General features: G+C 36.2%; 1 protein-coding gene across 1 annotated transcript in view; it reads left to right on the top strand.

Moving 5' to 3' along the window:
- The window catches only part of LOC122746748 (aldehyde oxidase 1-like), an 88,230-nt gene that overhangs the window by 48,483 nt on the left and 16,225 nt on the right, over positions 1-23,522 (top strand). The window contains exons 21-28 of the mRNA XM_043992663.1: positions 2,381-2,505; positions 3,504-3,637; positions 6,743-6,830; positions 8,591-8,677; positions 9,647-9,838; positions 10,954-11,181; positions 15,705-15,800; positions 21,540-21,668. Coding sequence (XP_043848598.1) covers positions 2,381-2,505; positions 3,504-3,637; positions 6,743-6,830; positions 8,591-8,677; positions 9,647-9,838; positions 10,954-11,181; positions 15,705-15,800; positions 21,540-21,668 — 1,079 coding nt within the window. The remainder of the gene's footprint in view (positions 1-2,380; positions 2,506-3,503; positions 3,638-6,742; positions 6,831-8,590; positions 8,678-9,646; positions 9,839-10,953; positions 11,182-15,704; positions 15,801-21,539; positions 21,669-23,522) is intronic.

Here is a 23,522-nt window from a genome sequence, read left to right as displayed (position 1 = left end):
AAAACATTTTGCCCATTAAACATGGAGAGGCAGTGTTGGGTAAGAGAAAGAAGACTCAGAAGATCTGAGCATCAAACTCAGCTATGTCATTTCTTGTTTGTCCTTCTTTTGTGAAGAGAATCAATGCATCATGGGTGATGTCTTAACTTCTCTGTGAATTGGATTTAAGTGCGTCAGAGCTGTGCAAAGTCACCAGCTTTTGTCACTAGCTGTGTGAAGACATCACACACTTTAAGCACTACATGTGCTTAAACTCAGAGACCTGGAATCAGAGGACCTGGGTTCAAATCCAGTTTTTGCTACTTTACTGTGTAACCTGGGGCAAGTCACTTAAATTACCTAACCCTAAGTTTCCTCATCTGTAAAATGAAGATTGACTAGATGACTTCAGAGGAGCTTTCCAGCTTTAAATCTATGAGCCTATGACACTGGGTAACTCACTTCACTGAGTCTGTTTCCAGCTCTGTAAAATGAGAATAATAATGTTTGTAATGTTGACCTCATAGGCTTGTTGTAAGGAATATGCTTTGTGAAACTTTCAGTCCTGTGTGAATATGAATTATTATCAAGCTAGACTGAGAGTTCCTAAAGGACTTCCAGTCAGGTATATCTTAGACATCATACAGCTTTCCCAGTTGCCCGCTGGGAATCAATTTTGGTAGCTTGAATATATTGCCCTACAGGTATCCGTCTACCTAAAACAATCTAATATCCTTTTTCAGCCTAACCTCTAAGATTTCTTCTAGCTCTAAAAGTCTTTAATTCTCCAATTCTCCATGTTTCCACCTCTCACCTCTTTCAGAAGGATGGACTTCTTAAGTAAGTCACCAATAAGTTACAAAATCTGAATTTTGCTTCTGGTCTTTTCTGTTATCCTGTTTTTCCAGGTCTCTGATTTTCCCAGACTTTGTGCTGACCAATCTAACTCATCTAAGAGGTCTTCTCTGCCCTTTCTTTCAAAGCAAAGTTTATTGCTGTGACACAATCTACCTTCAGAAAGGGATCCAGCTCGTCAGCTTACGCTGTTTACCAAATATCCTCCACTGTATTGGTTTCTCATTCATTACTTTCATAGGCTATACTTGCTGTTTCATCACATGCAGTGCTATGTCTCCCACATCTGAGTGTTGGTCCTGGCTGTCCTCCATTCCTAGAATGTTCTCCCTTCTTATCTTTACCTCATGGAATCCCTGGCTTTCTTTAAGACTCAGCCCAAATGCCACCTCCTGCAGCTGGCTTTTCCTGGTACCCTAGTACCTATTGCTCCTGCATAGCCCTCATGGGGGACCTTTCATTTACTTTGTACTTCTCTTGAATGTACCTGCTTTATATACATACATACCCACATGTGTGTTTATATTATGTATACATACATATACATACACACAGGTATGTAGAAGAGAAGTACAGAGTAGATGAAGTAGAGAATATACACACATACAGGTATATCATATATACTATACCACATATAGCCAGGTATATTATAAGTATATACACATACATATAAATAAATACATACATACATAAATACACACACACACACACATACATACACACATATAGGTACAGAGAAGTATAGAATAGATGAAGTACAGCTGAGGAAACTGAGGACCAGGTAAATACAGTGACTTTCCCAATGACCCACAGCTGCCAAATGGTAAAGTCAGTATTTAAACCCAGGTCCTCTGACTCTAACACTCTTTCTACTGTATTATATTGTCTCCCTTAAAGATTGAAGAGTTTCTGAATTTCATCAGCCTTTGTGTCCACATTGGATCATTCAGAAGTATGACAGAAAAATAACTAGTATTAGTTTCATTATCACCCACTCTCCTGGTGACAATGACGATCTTCCAGGGGTATCCGTGAGATCCAGGAAGAAGAAATTTGACTGGTCAGGTGGGGAGGAAGGGTCTGGAATAAATAGTTTGGGACAGATGAGATTGCCTTGAGATGACCTTAGACATGTGGGATAGGGAAAGGTCACTATGAGTATGGCCATTTTCCTTTCTTCTCTCCCTTCTGTATTTGGTACTTATATTTGCAATGGAGTTTTGTCTTTGAACTTAAGAAGCCGGAGATATTTTATGACTTAGTCTTATGGTTTCCAAGTCTGGGACAATAGTTCAATCTTGTGAATGTGAACTAATATTGCCCTTGGATCTTAAATATGTTTAAGATGAGAGAACATAGAACCTGGAAGGAACAGTGCAAATCATTTAGGGCTAGTATTGCTACCTGTGGAAATAATTCTTGGGAAAAATGAGATTAATGTTGGGTAGACAACAGTTTTGCCATACCTTACTTGTCCCCTAAACTTGTCATTTATACTGCTTTGTATAAACATTTGAGGATTGTTGTTTTTTTTCTCCCATAATAGGTGAGATTCACATTGGAGGCCAAGAACATTTTTACATGGAAACTCAGAGCATACGTGTTGTTCCATATGGAGAAGACAAAGAAATGGATGTCTATGTGTCAACACAAGATCCCAGATTAGCACAGGTAATGTAGAACCCTTGTCCAGGGCACATAGTTAATTTTAAAATTCTCTTACAAAAAAACCTAACAATATGAAACCCAAAACAAACCCCAAGCCCCATACTGGCTACTTAAATTAATTTCAGACTGTCATACTGAAGGTGGTATTCCTTTGGTTTTTGAAATGTAATACCCTGTAGTGTTGCTTTTTGGGGACAACCTAGAATCAGAGAATGAAGAATATTAGTGATATGTCCATTAAATGAAACAAAATTAGAAAATTAAATCTACTAATAGATAATAAACCATTTAAGAGTGATTTCAGTTCTCAAGTTTTTAACACATTTTAAAATTCATCATGTCTTATCACATTGAACAGTAAGTATACTTTTGACAAATAGTCCATTTTCCTAAGCCTAGCTTTGATTATAGCCCATAGGTTTTCAATGACATTTAAATCAGTTGAGTTCCCAGGTCTTTAAAGCTTTTTTATCTCTATCTCTTGGATACATTTCTCAAATCTTGTGACATGTGGCATGATATAAAATCTTGTTGTCATATTCTATCTCCATTTGGGGATTTTTATAATTCCAAGACAGTTTTGCTTCTTGACATATCAATATGTTTATTCATATATTAATAATTCTGATAAATGGAGATGAGACTTCTGGACCCACTGGAAACTTAAAAAAAATTACTAAACATTTTCATTTAGGTAGATGTTTTATAATTTAACAAAAACATCCAGGTTTTATAGGCTAACATGGATTACTTCTGACGTTTTTTAAAAACTTTGAACTAAAAAGGAATGTTAATCAGTAAAAGTTACCATTTTCTAATCTTCAGTACTCCGGTATTTGTATTTGTTGGCCCAGGAAAGCATTTTTTCTTCATAGTAATGATTAGCTAGCAGCTAGAATTCTGCACCTTCCCCCTTCCACCATGTATATAATTGCTCTTATTAATACGAATTGAATTTCTTATTTAAGAGGATTTAGATTAAACCAAATGAATATTTACAGGACATGGTAGCCTCCATATTAAGGGTTCCATCTAACAAGATCATGTGTCATGTCAAAAGAGTTGGTGGAGCTTTTGGTGGAAAAGCAACAAAAACTGGTATCTTGGCAGCTATTACAGCATTTGCAGCAAAGAAGTAAGTGGAAATTGTGTTACATTTAATGAGAGCAAGAGAGTCAGCATTGGATAGTAAGAAGTACTTTTGGATTTAGACTTGTTCTGCCCCTTTTAGCTATGATCCAAAATTGTCTATTTTTTCTTCTGTAATCCTTTTTAATCCCTTGTGTGGTCAGGAGCTGTTCACTAGGCCATAGATCAGGAAGGTAATTTCTTCCTTGTTTCTCTAACCTGTTTATGATATGACCTTTGATATCAAGTTCATGTATCCATCTAGAGATTATCTTGGTATATAGTGTGGGGTGTTGATCAAAGCCCAGTTTTTACCAGACTGCTATGCAGTTTTCCCAGCAATTTTTGTGAAATAGTGAGTCCTTATCCCATTGTCTGGTGTCTTTGGGTTTACTGAATATTATGTTACTAAATTAATTTGCTCCAAAAAGTTGTGTACATAATCTGTTACACTGATCAACGTATTTTTAACTAGTACCAAATCATTTTCATTATTACCAATTTGTAGTACAGTTTGAGATCTAGCACTGCTAGGCATCCTTTTCTCCCACTTTTTAGAAATTATAATTGCCCTTAAGATACTTTACCTTTTATTCTTCCAGATATATTTTATAACTATTTTTTCTAGTTATGGTATGGCATTGGGTTAAGTAAATTAATTTTGGTAGTATTGTCATTTTTATTATATTGATTTAGCTATCCATTAATATTTTTCTAATTATTTAGGTCTTTTATTTCTGCAAATAGTGTTTTGTAGTTATATTTATATATTTCCTGTGTGTCTCATATTGGATAGGCTTCTAAGTATTTTATGCATTCTGTAGTTTTGTTTTGTTTTGGTTTGGTTTGGCGCTGCAATGAGGGTTAAATGACTTGCCCAGGGTCACATAGATAGTAAGTATCAAGTGTCTGAGGCCAAATTTGAACTCAGGTCTTCCTGAATCCAGGGCCAGTGCTTTATCTACTGTGCCACCTATCTGCCCTTGTAGTTCTTTTGAATGGAATTTTCTTTCTATAATTTTCTGCTAAGTTTCATTGGAAAAATAATAGAAATGCCAATGATTTTTGTAGAATTATTTAATATCCTGCAACTTTGCTGAAGTTATTGTTTCAAGTAATTTTTAGTCAATTTTTTAGGTTTCTCTAAGTACACCATTCTATCATTTGCAAAAGTAATACTTTTATTTCTTCTTTGATTATACTTATTCTCTCAATTTATTTTTCTCATCTTACTGCTATAGCTAGCATTTCTGGCACTATATCAAATATTAGTGGTAACTATTGACATCTTTGCTTTATCCTCAATCTTATCAGAAAAGACTCATTTGACCCTTTTACTTATTATGCTGGCTTTTGATTTTAGGTTAATTTTATTTCCTATGTTAAGATAAAGTCATGGGGCAGCTAGGTGGCACAGTGGATAGAGCACCGGCTCTGGATTCCGGAGGACCTGAGTTCAAATCCAGCCTCAGACACTTGATACTTACTAGCTGTGTGATCTTGGGCAAGTCACTTAACCTCAATTGCCTCCCCACCCCCTCTCAAAAGATAAAGTCTACATACTCCTGTATTTTCTAGTTTGTTTGTTTTTTGGTGAGGCAATTGAGGTTAAGTGACTTGCTCAGGGTCACACAGCTAAGTACTTGTCAAGTGTCTGAGGCTAGATTTGAACTCAGGTCCTCCTGAATCCAGGGCCAATGCTCTATCCACTGTGCCACCTAGCTGCCCCTAGTTTGTTTGTTTTAATAGAAATGAGTGTTGAGTTAAGGTATTAAAGCTTAAACATGCACTGAGACTTTTGGGTCAAATTTTTGTAAATTTTTTTTCCGTGTCTCTTGATATAATCACAAGCTTTTTGGTTTCTTTTAGTGAGGCATTTGGGGTTAAGTCAAGTGTCTGAGGCCAGATTTGAACTCAGGTCCTCCCGAATCCAGGGCTGGTGCTTTATCCACTGCTCCACCTGGCTGCCCCAATCACAAGCTTTTTGTTGATCTTGATATTAATATTATAATTTTCCTAATATTGAACCAAACTTTCATTTCTAATATAAGTCCAACTTAGTAATAATGTATAATCTCTGTGATATGTTGCTGTAGTCTTTCAGTGAGTATTTTATTTTATATATTTTGCCTCAGTGTTCATTGGTGTATAGTTTTCTCCCTCTGTTTTGACTCTCCCTGGTTTAAGTGTCAAGGCTATGCATAATAGAAGAAATTTGGTAGAATTTCTTCTTTTTCTGTTTTTGCAACTAGTTTATGTATTATTAGGATTGATTATTCTTTGAATGTTTGATAGAATTGGCTTCTAAAGCTTCTTTGAGAGTTCATTTATAGCTTGGAACATAGAAATTTAAAGTCATCTGGGCCCTAATAGATTAAAGCAATTTGCCAGCTCATTTTATGATTGAGGAAACAGAGATTCAGAGACATGAAGTGACTTTTTCAAAATTACCCAGATAGTAGGTGGTAGAGCTGTGATTCAAATTCTTATCATTTTACTTGAAATCAATTCTTTGCACTATGCCTGATGGTTTTAGACTCTAAATGTTGGCCCTAAGGTAGCCTGGAGCAAAAAGATGACAATCTGTCTATTCCACTTTCTCTATCAGAAGCCATCCCTTGTTACCATTCCCAGATGTTTGAATATAAAATGAATACCTTGGAATTTGGCTTGACTTGGAAAGTTTTGGATGCATAGATTTAATTAACTGTAACACATATTTCCTGAATGTCTACTTTGAGTCTAATATTATAGTAGGCATAATAGAAAAGATATATGATAAAAGCCCTAAAGAATTATTTCAAGACCCTTCTCTTATTTGGTAAGGTAGTTATAGAGGTCCCTTAGAGAACAGGAAACTTCTCCAAGTGTAGGCTGGTTCAGTTAAAAGCCTCCTGTAGTCAGACAACACCAAAGCAATAAGCTTGATCCAAGGGGGTTTGAAGGGTCCCTTGTACAAACTAGAGCAATAATGGATCGGGAGTGGAGGCAACATGGGAAATGAACTGAAAGGAAATAAGTTGAATAAATCCAAAATACCACTTCTTTAATTTTTTGTTTTTCCTGATCTCTCATCCTTACTTGGTATAAGTTGACCCTTTTCTGGTTTTAGAACTGGCTGTCCAGTCCGCTGTGTTCTGGAACGTAGAGAAGATATACTAATAACTGGAGGCCGTCATCCTTACCTTGGAAAGTACAAAGTGAGTAGAATAAAAAAGTCAAAATGGCCCGAAGGTTATGAGCATGGGGAAGCAAAGGTGCAGGGGCAGGAATGAGCATGACATGAATATAGGGGGAAATTATGAAACTAGCATGATTAGAGCAGTGGATGCTTATTGTGTAGTTGTGAGAATGTAAAGTCCAAGATTATGGGAAGTTTTGGATACAAACCAGCACAAGAAGTTTCAACTTGGCTGGGGGTCGGGGTGGGGAGGGTGGTCTTAATTTTTTTTTTTAATCTCATTGACCCCTTTGGCAATCTGGGGAAGCCAATGAACACTTTTTTGGACTATTATATTTAACTCCATAAAAAATACATAAGATTACAAGGGAAACCATTTATACTGAAATATATTTATCAAAATACATATTCAAAAAAGAAAAACAAGTTCACCCAGGTTTAGAACACTTGGGTAGACACTGCTGAGAATTGGTGAAATCTTGAACAGCAGAATATTATGATAAAAATGTTCCTTTAGCAGTTTTAATATGATTAATATCATAGGGTGATATTACAGGGTGACTGAGATGAAATGAGAAAGTCTGGGGTTAGGGAGACCATTAGAAAATGATTTTAGTAACTCAGGCATATGGTAGAGATCTAGGTTGGAAATGGAGAGAAATGGGCACATTTCAAGAAATATCATGAAGGAAGAATCAATAAAACCTGGTGATGGATTGGATATAGCAGATGGAGGAGAGGAAGAAGTGGAACAGGATTTTAAACATATGTGACTAGGAGAATGATGGTGTCATTAACCAAAAAGGGGTAGATTATAAGGAGGAACCAGTTTTGGGAGAAAATAATGATTCTGGTTGGAGAAATAGTGTGGCGGGCCACCTAATTGGAAATGTGCAGAAGGCAATAGGAATACAATATCTAGGTGAATGTCTAAATTAGAGCTGGAGATGTGGATTTGTAAAGTCATTTAGTGTTCTGAAGAAAAGTCAAAGAAAATAAGAAGGTAATGAGACTTTGGGAACATACATTTTTAGGGAATGGGATAAAGGAGAGCAGTAAGTGAAAGAGAATAAAAGGAACAGTGTAAGTGGAGAAATAGTATGCTGTAGTATTTTGGGAAGCAAGAAAGAAGAGAATTCAGGAAGATTTAATCTTGTCAGGTACTACAGAGAATGTCTAGAAGAATAAGGATTGAGAACAAAAAATAGGTCACACCAATGGCCTTTTGAGAGAATAGTTTCAGTAGTACAGTTTGGACAGAAACCGGATTGAAAAGAGGCTATGAAAAGAATATGTGATAGACTATTTGTTGAGAAAATATGGGAGTGAAAGAAAGAAAAAAAAATTGGTATCAAAGAAAGTGTTTTTAAGTTGGACAGGGAAGAATGTTTGGAGGTAGAAAGAACCAGTGGAAAATGAGAGAATGAAAAAATACTAAAGTGAAAAGAGTTAAAGATGGAAACAGTTTTCAAGAGGGACTTTAGATCACAGGTAGAGAGATACCTTCTAGACTTGTAATTTCTACATAATACATTATGCATAGATAATGACATTTTGTTTCCTACCTTTATGTACTATTGTCCATTGCCATAAATTATTGTTAGAGGTCAGATGACAATGGGGAAAAAACCAAGTGTTCTACTTTCAAGGGTAAATATAAGTAGACTCTAGGCGCATACAAGAGAAGAATAACCTACTTTGACTTTAGAAACAGTTAATTAAAACAAAAAGGTAATATTTCCTTCCTTCAGTCTCTAAAGATGCAGTTCTCTTCTTTAGGTAGGATTCATGAATGATGGTAGAATCATGGCCCTGGATATTGTACATTATTCTAATGGTGGCTTCACATTGGATGAATCTGTATTTGTAAGTATTAATGGATAAACATACATTCAATTATTTAAATTATGGAATTAAAAAAGTGAAATATATATTTTATTTGTGCAATAAGGATAAAGAGATTATTGCTTCTGGTGATATACTAGCGATAGGGAGTAGGCCCATTATTTCATTAGTATAAGAAACTCAAGTGAGGCAACTTTCTTTACCAATGCAGTTGTCACCTTCTCTTCAAATTACAGTCTTATGAGAGAGATGCCTAGAGGTTAAATGATTTGCCTAGAGTCACACAGTCAGTAAGTAATAGAGGTAGGTCTTTAGTGTTAGTCTTCCTGGAGTGGAGGCCAGCTTTCTATCCACTATACTAGGCTCACTGGAAGCTATATAATAATAGAAATGAATATTCTTTATGTAAGGAACTTTCAGTGGAGAAACATACAAGGTAGTAGAAAGACCACTGAACATGAATCAGAAGCCCTGGATTGGGTTCCTGACTTTGCTTCACTGTCCAAGCTAGATCTAGATCTAGATCCAAATCCGTAAAATGGGTATAATAACACTTTTAATAATTATCATGACTTTTGTGAGGGTCATGTGAGATAATATATATATATATATATAAATTTTGTAATAATAAAGTGCAATAAATATGGGTTATTGATTATTTGTACACTAGTGAGATCAGAAGATCTATGAACTCTTTTTGCCCTCTGACTTCAGACACTGGCTATATATCCTCTGAACGGAACTCTCAGACTTGAAAGTGTCTTTCTCAAAAATCCACTTTTGATGCCCATTATGAGACTACTTTTTGTCTTAAATATGGAAGAACAGAAGCAGGGAGCAGGAAGGACACATATTTACAATGATTTCAGTGATTTCTTTTTTTCCAGCGCCTAGCATAGTGCTTGACACGTGGGCATTTGACAGGTAGGCACTTTTGAAGTAGACACTTAAAAAATACTTGTTGATTGATTGTCTGATTGATTCCTACAGGTGATAGAGTTGGGTATCCTAAAGATGGACAATGCTTACAAGATCCCAAACCTCCGCTGCCGAGGCCTTGCTTGCAAAACTAATCTACCTTCTAACACTGCTTTCCGTGGATTTGGCTACCCCCAAGCAGGATTGATTACAGAATCATGCATAACAAAAGTTGCCGCTCAAAGCGGTTTGCCACCAGAGAAGGTAATTAAATTATCCCATAATAGAAAACACACAGAATATCAGAACAGAAACAAATTTCAAAGATAGTTCAACTGTCCCTTTTTATAGATGAGGAAATCAAGGACCAGAAAGGGAAAAGTCCTTATTGTAGGCATGCCTCTACTGAACCCTTTACAACCACATTCTTTTCTTCCATAGCTAATGATCCCTACTGGTTACTAGTCAAAACAACCTCTCCATTTATCAAGCAGGCTCTCCAGCATTTAGGTTAGCCTGTAGGAAGGGACAAAAGTTTTCTCCTTCTCTGCTTCATGACAACAGTATTCAACCTTTCATTTAGTTGTTCAATGGGTTAGTAATAAGCAGGCCAGGGAAAGGATTTAATAACACCAAAAGGGGAAAGTATAAGGTGACAGAGGTCTTATCAGTTATGGTCCTTTAGGCACAAGGAACTTAGCTCTGCCTCTTGGTTGCTCTGGCTGCCAGCCTGTTCCTGCCAGCTCCGGTCCTTAGTTAGCTCAATCCTGCCTGGGTTTGGTGTTAGATTCGCTCTTGGTCTATGTCTAATAGAATCAGTCAGGCAAAACTATAGGTTCCAAATCCTACCTTTGATGTTTATTGCTTTCTGATGTTTAGTTACCTTTAGTTACTCAGCTCTGTGTGACATTATGCAAGTCATTTAACTTCCCTGGGATTAATTTCCTTATTTGTAAAATGAAGAGGTTTGACTAAATGGTTTCTGAGGCCCCTTTCAATTCTATATCTGTGGTCCTATGAGCTTAGGGTCAGAAATAGGATTTCAGCAAAAGAAGCTTTTGAAAGTCAGAAAAATACTGTTGACTAGAGCAATCTAGGAAGGCTTCATGGTAGATCTAAGACTTGAGTTGGGCCTGAAAGCATGAGTAGGATTGAGAGAGATAGGAAGGAGTAGGAGAGAGACTATATTTTATGTGATTTTTTGGGGAGGGGGGCGATGAGGGTTAACTGATTTGCCCAGGGTCACACAGCTAGTGAGTGTCAAGTGTCTGAGGCAGGATTTGAACTCAGGTCCTCTTGAATCCAGGGCCTGTGCTTTATCCACTGCACCACCTAGCTGCCCCTATATTTTGTATCATTTTTTGAAATTTCTTTTTAAGGTGAGAATGATAAACATGTACAAAGAAATAGATGAAACACACTACAAACAGGAGATTGATGCAACCAACCTAATAAAATGTTGGAATGAATGCATGGAGATATCCTCATACTATGCAAGGAAAGCAATGATAGAAGATTTCAACAAGAAGAACTATTGGAAAAAGAAAGGAATTGCAATTATTCCAATGAAATTTCCTCTTGGTGTTGGCTCACTTGCTGCTGGTCAGGTAAGTTTGCTATAGACTGCCAAAGAATGCTGCTTTTTTTATGGGAAAGTTGACCTGGTAGAGTTTTAGTAAAATAAAAATAATCTAGTTTTGGTTAAAATCAAATTATGTTTTCGTCTGGGTCAGCTCTGTGTGTGTTTATCTGTATATGTGTGTATTCATATACACATACACACATAAACACACACGTATATTCATATATACATATATATGGGCACACATGCTTGCCTTCTAGATTACTCCCATACCAGATAATACTGGCTTTTGGATTTTAGATAGATATTATTTACCATTTGAAGAAAAATTCCATATATTTCTGTGCTTTCTAGAGTTTTTTTTTTTTTAAACAGGAATGGGTATTGTATCTTGTCCAAAAAAAGCCTTTTCTGCATCTATTGATAAATTCATGATTTTTATTGTTTTTTTATTAATATGGTCAGCTGTGGTTATAGTTTGTCTAATATTGAACTAGACTTGCATTCCTGGTGTAAATCCAGTCAGGCTATAGTGTATATCTTTGTGACATATTGCTATAGTCTGCTTGCTAATATTTGATTAAATTTTTTTGGATCAATATTAATTGGAAATATTGTCAAATGCTTTATTTTCTCTATTTTGCTTCTGGTTAAAATAACAAGACCAAAATTGTGTAGTAAAAGAAATTAGGTAGGACATATTCTTTCCCTATTTTTTCCAAACTGCTTATGTAATATTGGAATTAATTGTTCTTCAAAGGTTCGATAGAATTCACTGATAAATCTATCTGGTCCTGAGTTGTTCTTGTTTTTTTCCTTCAGGAGTTCATTCACTGCTTGTTCAATTTATTTTTCTAAGATAGGGTTATTTTCGTACTCTATTTTCTGTTCTGTTAATCTGGGCAATTTGTATTTTGTAAATATTCATTGACTTGATTTAGAATGTTAGTTTTGTTGGCATGTTGTTGGCCAAAATAGCTCCTAATAATTGCTTTTATTTCTACTTTTCATTGGTTTTGAATTCATTTTGTTTTTCATTTTTGATACTGGCAATTTGTTTTCTTTCTTTTTAAAAATGAAATTAACCAATGTGTATCTTTTTAACTCTTCCTCCTCCAGCTCCATCTCCAATAACTCCTTGTATTATTTTCTTCTTTCAATTTTGTTAATTTTTCCTTTGATTTTTAGGATTTCTACTTAATGTTTAATTGGGAGCTTTTATTTTGTTGGTTTTCTTTTTTAGTTGCATGCCAAATTCATTGATTTCCTCTATCTCTTTTACTGATAAATGCATTGAGACATAAAATTTCCTCTAAGTAGTGATTTGACTTCATCCAATGTGTCATTTTTGTCATTATCTTTAATGAAATGATTGATTATTTCTGTGATTTGTTGATTTGTTCTTTAATGGCCTCCTTCTTTAGGATTAAGTTATTTAGTTTCCAGCTGATTTTTAATCTTTGCTTCAAAGGCCTTTTATTGAATGTATCCTTATTTGAATATGGTTGGTAAAAAAAATACATTTAGTATTCCCTTTTGGGGGGGGCATCTGTTTGTGAGTTTTTTATGTCCTAATCCACGAGCAGTTTTTGTGAAGGTTCCATGAACAGTTGACAAATATGTATATTTTTTTCTATTGCTATTCAGTGTTCTCCAGAGACTTAGCATATAAAACTTTTCTTTAGCTGATATATAATAGATTTTGCTCCAGCTCCTTATTTTATGCTTTGTGTTTCTTTTTGTTTCAAGTGTGTTTCTTTTAAACAATATGTTGTTGGATTCTGGTTTCTAATCCATTCCACTAATCCTTTTCAATTTTATGGTTGAGTTCATACCATTAATACTCATAGTTATAATGGCTAATTGTATATCTTCCTCCATTCTATTTGATTATACTTTTTCCTCTTTTTCCCCACACCCTCATTAAAAGTTTTTTTTTACTTCTGTCTAATACCTTCCATCTCTTTCACCTTCTTTCTCTTTCTCTCTCTTTTTTTTTTTTGTGGGGCAATGAGGGTTAAGTGACTTGCCCAGGGTCACACAGCTAGTAAGTGTCAAGTGTCTGAGGCCAGATTTGAACTCAGGTCCTCCTGAATCCAGAGCCAGTGCTTTATCCACTGTACCACCTAGCTGCCTCCCCCACTTCTTTCTCTTAACCCTTTTCCCTACTATTTCTCTGTGGGGTAAGATGTATTTCTACCCAAAGTGTATGTCTGAGTATTTTTTTTAGAAGTTAACCAGTGGATTCTTTCAATTTTTACTTTGCTCTCTGGTTGTAAGATATCTTAGCAGTTATCTTTTATGATTTCTTGAAATATGATATCTAGGCTCTTCCCCACCTTCCCCATGACTTTCAGGTAGTTCAATCATTCTTAAATTATTTCTTCTCAATCTGTTTTCCAGAACAGTTGTTTTTCCTCAGATACTCCACATTTTTTTTCTCTTTTCTCTGTATTTGGACTTCATTTTATTATTTCTTGATGTCTTATGGAATCATTAGCTTCCCTTTGACCAATAACCAATCTCAAGAAATTATTTTCTTTGGTAAGCTTTTGTGACTCTTATTTTAAGCTACCATTTTTTTTGTTTCCCATATTTTCTTACTGTCTCTCTCTCTCTCTCTCTCTCTCTCTCTCTCTCTCTTTGGTGACAGGGCAATGAGGGTTAAGTGACTTGCCCAGGGTCACACAGCTAGTAAGTGTCAAGTGTCTGAGACCAGATTTGAACTCAGGTCCTCCTGAATCCAGGACCAGTGCTTTATCCACTGTGCCACCTAGCTGCCTCCCTCCCACCTTCTTTCTCTCAACCTCTTTCCCTACTATTTCTCTGTGGGGTAAGATGTATTTCTACCCAAAGTGTATGTTTGAGTATTTTTTTTAGAAGTTGACCAGTGGATTCTTTCAATTTTTACTTTGCTCTCTGGTTGTAAGATATCTTAGCAGTTGTCTTTTATGATTTCTTGAAATATGATATCTAGGCTCTTCCCCACCTTCCCCATGACTTTCAGGTAGTTCAATCATTCTTAAATTATTTCTTCTCAATCTGTTTTCCAGAACGGTTGTTTTTCCTCAGATACTCCACAATTTTTTCTATTTTCTCTGTATTTGGACTTCATTTTATTATTTCTTGATGTCTTATGGAATCATTAGCTTCCCTTTGACCAATAACCAATCTCAAGAAATTATTTTCTTTGGTAAGCTTTTGTGACTCTTGTTTTAAGCTACCATTTTTTTCATATCCTTCCCTGTTCTTATTTCTTTTCCCATGTTTTCTTACTGTTTCTCTCTCTCTCTCTCTCTCTCTCTCTGGTGGCAGGGCAATGAGGGTTAAGTGACTTGCTCAGGGTCACACAGCTGGTAAGTGTCCAAGGCTGGATTTGAATTCAGTACCTCCTGATTGAAGGACTGGTGCTGTATCCACTCTACCACTGAGCTGCCCCCTAATTTGTTTTTACAATTATTTTTAGCTCTTAAAAAAACAAACAAACCTCTTGCTTTAACTCTTCAAGGAATTCTTGTTGACTTGTGTTCAAGCTGTGTGTTTCTTTGAGGCTTTGTGTGTAGATTAAAAAAAAAAAAAGAGTTAATCTCTTCTTCTATGAGCCCACTGAGAGGCTCTACAAATTCAGAGCAGCTCAACTGCATGCAGGCTCCTCTTTTCCTCTTTCATCTGGGACACCACCCCTGGTTATTTCATTGTAGGTATCTACACTGAGTTAGAGGCTACAACTGAATCCTTCCTCTGGTCCAGGGATCAGAGACATACCACTATGCTTTCTGTCAGATTTAGGAGGGATAACATAGGTCATTTGGTCCAAAATTCTAAGCTTATGGAAGAAAAAACTGTGACCTTGAGAAGGGAAGTAAGCAGGAGCAATATTATGGAGAACTGAGTTGTTCCAGAAGTGAATTTCATATATTATCTTGTTTATATTTTATCTTGTTCCTTCTCTAGATACTTCTGGAAAACCTGACTTTTAACATTTCTCTCACATGATTCTTTGCTCCTTGAGTCTCATGTAGGGGATCCACTTGAAGTGTTTCCCATCCCCTATTTTGAAATGAAACTTTTTCCTAACATCTGCCCTATGATTATTTTGTTTTAACTCATTGTGTTAGACTAGCATCCTATTATCTGTTTTCCTATAAAAGTAGCCCTGGAGAGTTCTACAGTAGTGATCACATCTTAGTAAGATGACTTGGCTAGGTATCTGCCTAATATGCCATCCAAGGATTATGCAGGTGTGGCAGATACATTGAGACCAAATTTATTGGAGCATGATTCATTAATGACTGCATTATTAGGATAAGGGCTAAGTGGTGGGTGTGGTTGGATTGAGTGAGGAAGCTTTATGTTGATAACCTGAGTCATGCACTAAAGAGAGTTAGGATTCTGTTCCATGCATGATCATGACATATTGCTATGGTCAAACTGTGTGTAGATTTTGGTCTCAAAGAAAATAGTTTGAAATGAATGATTGTATAATAACATTATTAAAAAGCACTACCAAACTATATATATATTTTATTTTTTTTCCCCCCTGCTTAGGCGGCTGCTCTAGTTCACATCTATCTGGATGGATCTGTGCTTGTGACTCACTGTGGAATTGAAATGGGGCAGGGGGTTCACACCAAAATGATTCAGGTAAGAACAAATGAGTGGATGTGTGTGTGTGTGTGTGTGTGTGTGTGTGTGTGTGTGTGTGTGTGTGTGTGTGTGTGTGTTTGGGAAGAGAGGGAAAAATTAAAGAAGAGCAGTTATGCCACTTTTGCATTTTCATTTTAATAAATCAATGCTTTAGGTTATTAAGCTGGAGGAATAAATGATTCAATTCCATTCAATAAGTAATTATCCAACACCTTTTATTAAAAAGAGGAGCATATTTCAAGTAGAAAAAGCAATGGCTTTGGAGTCAGAGGACATCAGCATAAACACTAGAAGGTTTTGGCTTACTTTGAGCATATTATTTCTCCCTTCTGGACCTCAGTTTCCTCATCTGTTTAAATGAGTGGTTGGAATAGATGGCCTCTGACATTTCTTCTAGCTCTAAATAATATCCTGTAACCTACTGTATACAAGACATTATTCTAGCTAAGAATACAAAGAAAAGCCAAAGCAAAAAAACCCAAAAAACAAAAACCCCCCAAAACAGACCCTGCCCTCAAGGAGCTTACATTTGGTAGGGCATACAACATTTACACATGCAAATAAATAGAATAATTTGAGGAAGATAGCACTAACAACCAGGGCAACCAGGAATGACTGTTTGTAGATGGCCAAGATTTGAAGGAAGTGAATACAATTCACTGAAGTGAATTAATTGAATTCAGAAGAGACTGACTTTTGAGCCTAGATCCCAAATTATGAATTTTGCAACCAGAAAAAATATTTGGCCTGAAAATTGAAAATAGTAATCTCAGTGGACAAAAGTCCAAACTATGACTCAGAATATTACTCGGTTAGTTGGAACAATGAGATCAAAGTCATTGGAAACTTTCATGAATCAAAACTGGGGTTTCAGCCTAGGTTCCTTGGATAATTTATTTTATATCTTTAGGCCTTATTTTCCTCATCTGACGGATTCTATTTGGCCTATATAATCTTGACAGAGCCCTGGACTTGGAAGGCCTGGGTTTAAATCCTACTTCAGACATTTAGTGGCTGTACAGCCCTGGAGAGGTCACAGTATCCATAAATCTTTTTTTTTTTTTTTTTGAGGCAATTGGGGTTAAGTGACTTGCCCAGTGTCACACAGCTAGTAAGTGTTAAGTGTCTGAGGCCGGATTTGAACTCAGGTCCTCCTGACTCCAGGGCTGGTGCTCTATCCACTGTGCCACCTAGCTGCCCCTAGCATCCATAAATCTTAATGTATGCATGTGTCGGGAGCAACTACCCCACAAAATTTCTTTGAGAATTAAATGAGATGATGTAAGTAAAGAAGTTTGCAAACCTTAAAGTATTACATAAATGTCAGCTATTATACTTCAAGACGAATCTGACAAATCTGTTAAATCTCTAAAGATATTAATATAATTTCTAAACTCTTTAGAGTATAAACAGATCAATCATCATTTGTCAGATGAAGAAACTAAAGTTTAAAGAGGTTATGTAATTTATCAAAAAGCTGAGGCTGCAATCATAGTCTCTTCATTATAGATGATAGAGGGGGCAGCTAGGTGGCGCAGTGGATAGAGCACCGGCCCTGGAGTCAGGAGTACCTGAGTTCAAATCTGGCCTCAGACACTTAACACTTACTAGCTGTGTGACCCTGGGCAAAGTCACTTAACCCCAATTGCCTCACTAAAAAAACCAAAACAAAACAAAAAAACATTATAGATGATAGAAAGAGAGGGAATGGTAAGTGGGGAAAGATTCTAGAGGAGAGCAGAGGGTCAGAGGACTTCACCATGTCATAGAGTCTGATCTCCCAAATTACCAGCCTTCTCAATTCCCAACAGCTACAGCTTCCCTCTTACCTCAGCCACAGACATGCTTGATCCTGACCCTGCTGTTTTCTCTAGCTATCACCCCATATCTTTTCTCCCTTTAATTGTCAAACTCTTTTCTTCTTTTTTTTTTGGGGGGGGGAGTAGGGCAATGAGGGTTAAATGACTTACCCAAGGTCACACAGCTAGTATGTGTCAAGTGTCTGAGGCTATATTTGAACTCAGGTCCTCCTGAATCCAGGGATGGTGCTTTATCCACTGCACCACCTAGCCCCAGTTGGCAAATTCTTAAAAAGATTTATGTGCACTTATTACTTCCCCATTCCTCATTACTCTCAGTCATTTCTTAACCCCTTTCCATCTGGTTTCCCATGCTGCCATTTGCCTAAAGCTGTTCTTTCCAAGGTTATCAGTAATCACCTAACTTCTAATTCAGGTGGTCTTTTCTTAGCTGTGATATACTTGGACATCTTACATCTTTTGATACTGCTGACCATCCCCCTCTTCCTCTCCTTTACTCCCCCTCCCCCCTAAAACTCCCTGCTTTCAGCTTCCATGGCATTGTTCCCTCCAGATTCCCTTAACTCTTTATCACCCACCTCCGGGGCTTTGAACGTGCCATTCTCTATGCCTGTAATGCCCTCCTGCTTCATCTCTGCTGCTCAGAATCCTTGTTTTCTTGTAAGGCTAAACTTAGGTGCTTCTTTGTGAATTATGTCACTTTGTGAAGTTATTTGTTTCTGCATATTTTGTATCTGGCTCCACCAATAGAATGTAACATTATACATTCATAAAATTGGCTAAAAATAGGTATTTTAACTCAGAAAAAGAAAATTTTCAAACAAACTGATAAAGAATTATCACTCTACTATTCTGGTGGTGAGAGAAAAGTCTCAGTTATCTTTAATTTCTCTATATAGAAAAATCATTTACTCATATTCAATTATATAAGTGTATATACTATATGTATATATACATACACACAAAAATGTGTATAAAATTAGTTAAAACATGAAAATTCCAAAATAAAATTTCTTTATAATAATTCAGCTGACAAAAATCTAGAGATCCCCATATAAATATATTTGTAAATATATCTATATCTGCATATTACATACATACATATGAATGTATATTATTTGTGCATAAATATGGCATTTCTAATTTCAACTGTTTTCAGGCTTCAACTCTTACAAATAAAATTTGTTGTCCCAGAAAGTACTTGTTAGACTGTTAACAAATAATAATTTGTTAAAGTGTCCTTTTATTTTTTGGAACCAGACTAACTCAACACACCAGGGTATATGTCTTTGAAACATTTAGTTAATAATTTTTTTTTCCTCAAAGAAAGCATCATGTGAGGGAATTGTGGAAACTGAGGGAACCACAATGATTCCATCTTGTGATTCAATTCTGGAGCTAACTCAGCTTAGTTCCCTTTCTATTCAGTTAGGGGTCTAATCCAATTTTTGCCTTGTGAGAAAACTTTATTCAATCACCGGGATTGTGAGAAAACTTAATTGTATTGTTTGAACCTAGCCCTGAATGGTTAGAATGCTAGGTCACCTCTACCTGTTGCTTAGAGACCCTTAGCTAAGGACCTAGATTATGCTGACCAGAAACCTGGTCAGATCCAAAGGTTGCTGCAAGGAATTTTCTCACAATTATACATTTCAAGTAACCCATATGTCTAATCTGAAAACTGGCTCCATGCTGGTCAATCAATTACTGTATATTCATGTTCCTTTGATTGACTACAAATACCTGTGGGGAAATGGGACACCTCTTTTTCTGAATTTAGGGAATTGTACTGGTTCACTCCCCACTTCCCAACTTGGAATGACAATAACATTTCTTCCAATTAGAAATCAGATGACTTAATCTTGTATCCTGGTTTATATTCTGTTAATTGTTTTCTTTTAATGCATAAAATTGGTCCAGGAACAAGCTGAGCAGGCCTAGTGCTGATTTGTTATACAATTGACATGTGGTGGTTGTTCAGTCATTTCGGTCATATATGACCCTCTGTGACCCCATCTGGGATTTTCTTGGTAGGGATACTGGAGCAGCTTGCCCTTTCCTTTTCATTTTATAAATGAGGAAACAGGTGAACAGGGTTAAGTGACTTTCTCAGGGTCACACTGCTAGTGTCTGAGGCCAGATTTCAGCTCAAGTCTTTCTGACTCAACACGTGGTGTTCTATCCACTGTGCCACCTAGGACCTGCCATTGGCATGCATTGCTTAATAAATCTATATTCTTGGAAACTTGAACCTTTGTTTTTATCCTCTTAAACTTACAAAGACCACCTATAATTTTTACATTTCAACTTTTTTATGCATATGTATTGGCAATCCATGAATTTAGACAATTATTATTGTTGTTGTTATAATTAATGATAATAATGATTATTGTTTTACCTAAAGACTGTTTGCCTTTTTATTTTGAAATTTTAACTTGAGCTTTTGTCCAGGACATATTTGCAGTTTTCATTCTTACCAGATACCGCCGCTCCCCCCTCCCCCGCCTCCCCGTCTCTCTCTCACACACACACACACACACACACACACACACACACACACACACAATACCCTTAAAATATATATTTTTAGAAATAAAGTATATATTAGTCCCCTCAGGGAAATTCCAGTTCAAATATTAGATGTACAAATATTTCATCAACAAAAGTGAGTTATTCATTAACCTGGTGAAATTGCTCTTAGCAGTTGCTGATCATAAATTACAATCTATAGTTTATGCTCTAAGACTGTGATGAATATCTCCTCATTTAGAGGAAATCACAATACAGAATTTGAAGGAACCTTGTATTCTGTGGTTTTTAACTCTAAAACAAATACCAGGAACTTATGGAATCAGTAAAAGTCAAGAATGTTAGAACTTGTTGTGTGACCCTGGGGAAGTCACTTACCCTCTGTTTGCTTCAGTTTCCTCAACTGATTAAAATAGGGATAATATTAATACCTCCTTACCAGGTTGATGTGGAGATGAAATGGGATATTTGCAGAACACTTAGCACAGTGGCTGGCTCATAGTTGATGCTTAATGAATGCTTGTTTCTTTTCTTCTTCATAAAATTAGATACACAAATTCTTAATTTAACAATCCTTCTTTTTTTGGGGGGGGGGCAATGAGGGTAAAGTGACTTGCCCAGGGTCACACAGCTAGTAAGTGTCAAGTGTCTGAGGCTGGATTTGAACTCAGGTCCTCCTGAATCCAGGGCCGGTGCTCTATCCACTGTGCCACCTAGCTATCCCCCATAATTTAATAATCCTAGTGAAATGCATATAGAAAAATTTCACTAGGGAGGTCAATATATTTTAATAACACAAACCCCAGTTTTGTTTCCAAATAATTTCAATTTCATATTCAAACTCATGTCTGACTTAAATTTTTAAATACATTTTATTCTTACTCACAATTTGAATTCCTTTTCCTAAAACTTGCCAAACCATAGAAAAATTGATATCTATATTCAAATTGAGATCCCAGACCAATCAAATAGATTTTCCTTTCTTCACTTAAGGATACACACACATACATATACACTACATATGTGCTTACTACATATGTATATATGTATATATGTGTATATATATTAATATACACATATGAGACCTATTTAAAACAAACAGGAATGGGAAAAATATTTTTAAACATAAATTTTTTATACAAAAGTTTACTTTTCTTGGATTCATATCAGATCATTTAATGTTATCTACTAGGCTGTCTACATGTATTAAACTATATCAGCTATTGTCATCATCATTATTATTAAATTATTAAATTGTAAACTGCCAAAGAGGGGGCTCTGTGTTTCATTCCTAGCTTCTAGAACAGGGGCCTACAAATAGTAGGTATTTAATGTTTTTTTGAATTGAATTGAACATTTGTTAATAAGAGCTTATTCTCTTTGTTAGGTCGTCAGTCGTGAGTTAGGAATGCCAATGTCCAATATTCACTTGCGTGGAACAAGTACTGAAATGATCCCTAATGGAAATTGCTCAGGAGGCTCTGTGGTGGCAGATGTCAACGGAATGGCACTGCAGGTAAAATAAGAGTACTAACAGCTTAATCCTTGCCCTTCTATGACTAAATAAAGAATGTCCCTTAAGTCTTAGTGAAGCTATTAAAGCTTAAATTTTTAATAAATTCTAAACTATCAAAGTTTAAAACTGCACTAAGACTTTGGGACATCCTTTATGTAAGTAAATTCTGAAAGAAATATTTAGAAATGAGAATGGAAAATCATTCAAATATTTATTAAGCACCTAACTTGTTCAGGGTATTGGGGAAGGGAAGAAGGAAGGTAGAGGATTGCAAAGAAGTCTAGGAGATGTTTCCTATCCTCTAAGAAGCTTACAATCTAGTTTATTGGATAAAGTGTTAAATTTGGAGTAAAGACCTGGATTCAGATTCTGCCTCTGATATTTACTAGTCATGTGGGTGTAGCTAAATCTACTTAGTTCCAGTTTCTTCTTTGGTCAAGAAGAGAATACAAAACAATCTATGATATGTCAGCATGGGAAACTCACATCGTGAGAGCTCCCTGCACAGCCTGCAAATGGTAAGGGAAGTGAAGTAGGGTTACATGATTATCTATCTAGCACAACAAAGGACCTTAGCAATTATCTATTGTAAGCCTGCCCCTCCAACTCCTTTTTCTAAATGAGGAAAGTGGTGTCCAAAAAAGTTAAATGGCTTACCCAAGGTTAAAAAAGAAAAAAAGTAAGCCTCAAAGTCAGGATTTGAACCCAGCTTCTCTAACTCTAATCAGTGTTCTTCCCTTACCATCCTGCTTGAAGGTTAGGTAGGATTTGGAAAGGTGGAAAGAAGAGGGCTGAGCGTTCTAAACTGTGGGAAATAACATGAGTAAAGACTGAGGGATTTTAATATGTAACATGAATTTGGGAGGCAGTGAAATGATAAATCTGGTTGGAGCAGGAAAGTTCCATGTTGAGGAGTAGAAGGCAATAAGGTTAGAAAGCTGGACTACATTTTCCTCTTGCCAGTAGTTATACTGTAATCCATTGCATAAAGTAGGTGCTTAATAAATATTTGTTGAATTGAATTGAATTGCAGCTGGATCTCCCCCACCTTATTTTCACATCACACCCCTTTGGAGTGTTCAACTAACCTGACCACATTCTTTGAGATCAGCAAGCCTTGACTAAATAAAAAATCCTTACAGAATGCCGTAGGAAAAAGACAGCCAACTTGAGTGAGGCGGTTGGTATCCCCTCCATTCCCAGCTAAACTCCTTAGCTTGCATGTAAAAACCAGCTCCATAGAAAGTCCAGTATCCAAAGAAGATTATTATTCTGCCTCAAGTAAGATTATTATTCTGCCTCAAGTTAAGCTTCTCTCACTGTTACCAACATCTGCTGGCCAACTGCTCAAACCTCAAGTGATTCCTTGTACTATGTGGTTTATAGAGTAGCTTTTATTTAATTCTAGGATGAACTGAATTCACTGGCCTGGCCCCAGCTTTTCCTAAGCCATATACATGTCCTAGCACTGTATTAACTTGTGTAACAATCACACAGGGCTTCTGACTCCTATTCAATTTACCAAACTATAAGACTGTCTCTATTCTTGTCAAAATTAGTAGTAGATTGTTTGTTACTAGGAATAAACAAGTTGCAAGGACCAGTGAAGACAAACATTTTTTTTAGCTAATGGGTACAAAGACCTGTTTTAGGCAATGGAAAAGATAAGATGAGCCATTACCTTTAGTGAGCCTATAGTCTACACTCATAAATAAGATATTTTAAATCCATAGCTCACTAATGACAATACATCTATTTGCAGATTCATTTAGTGGTTTGCATCTAGTTGAGCTTTACATTAAAAAAATTTTTTTTGAATCACTTTCTGTCTCAAGGACATAGGTATTTACTTTA

The sequence above is a fragment of the Dromiciops gliroides genome, chromosome 3 (genome assembly GCF_019393635.1).
Source record: "Dromiciops gliroides isolate mDroGli1 chromosome 3, mDroGli1.pri, whole genome shotgun sequence".
Taxonomy (NCBI): Eukaryota; Metazoa; Chordata; class Mammalia; order Microbiotheria; family Microbiotheriidae; genus Dromiciops; species Dromiciops gliroides.
Note: the sequence above shows the minus strand (reverse complement) of the source record. Positions and strands in the feature narration are given on the sequence as shown.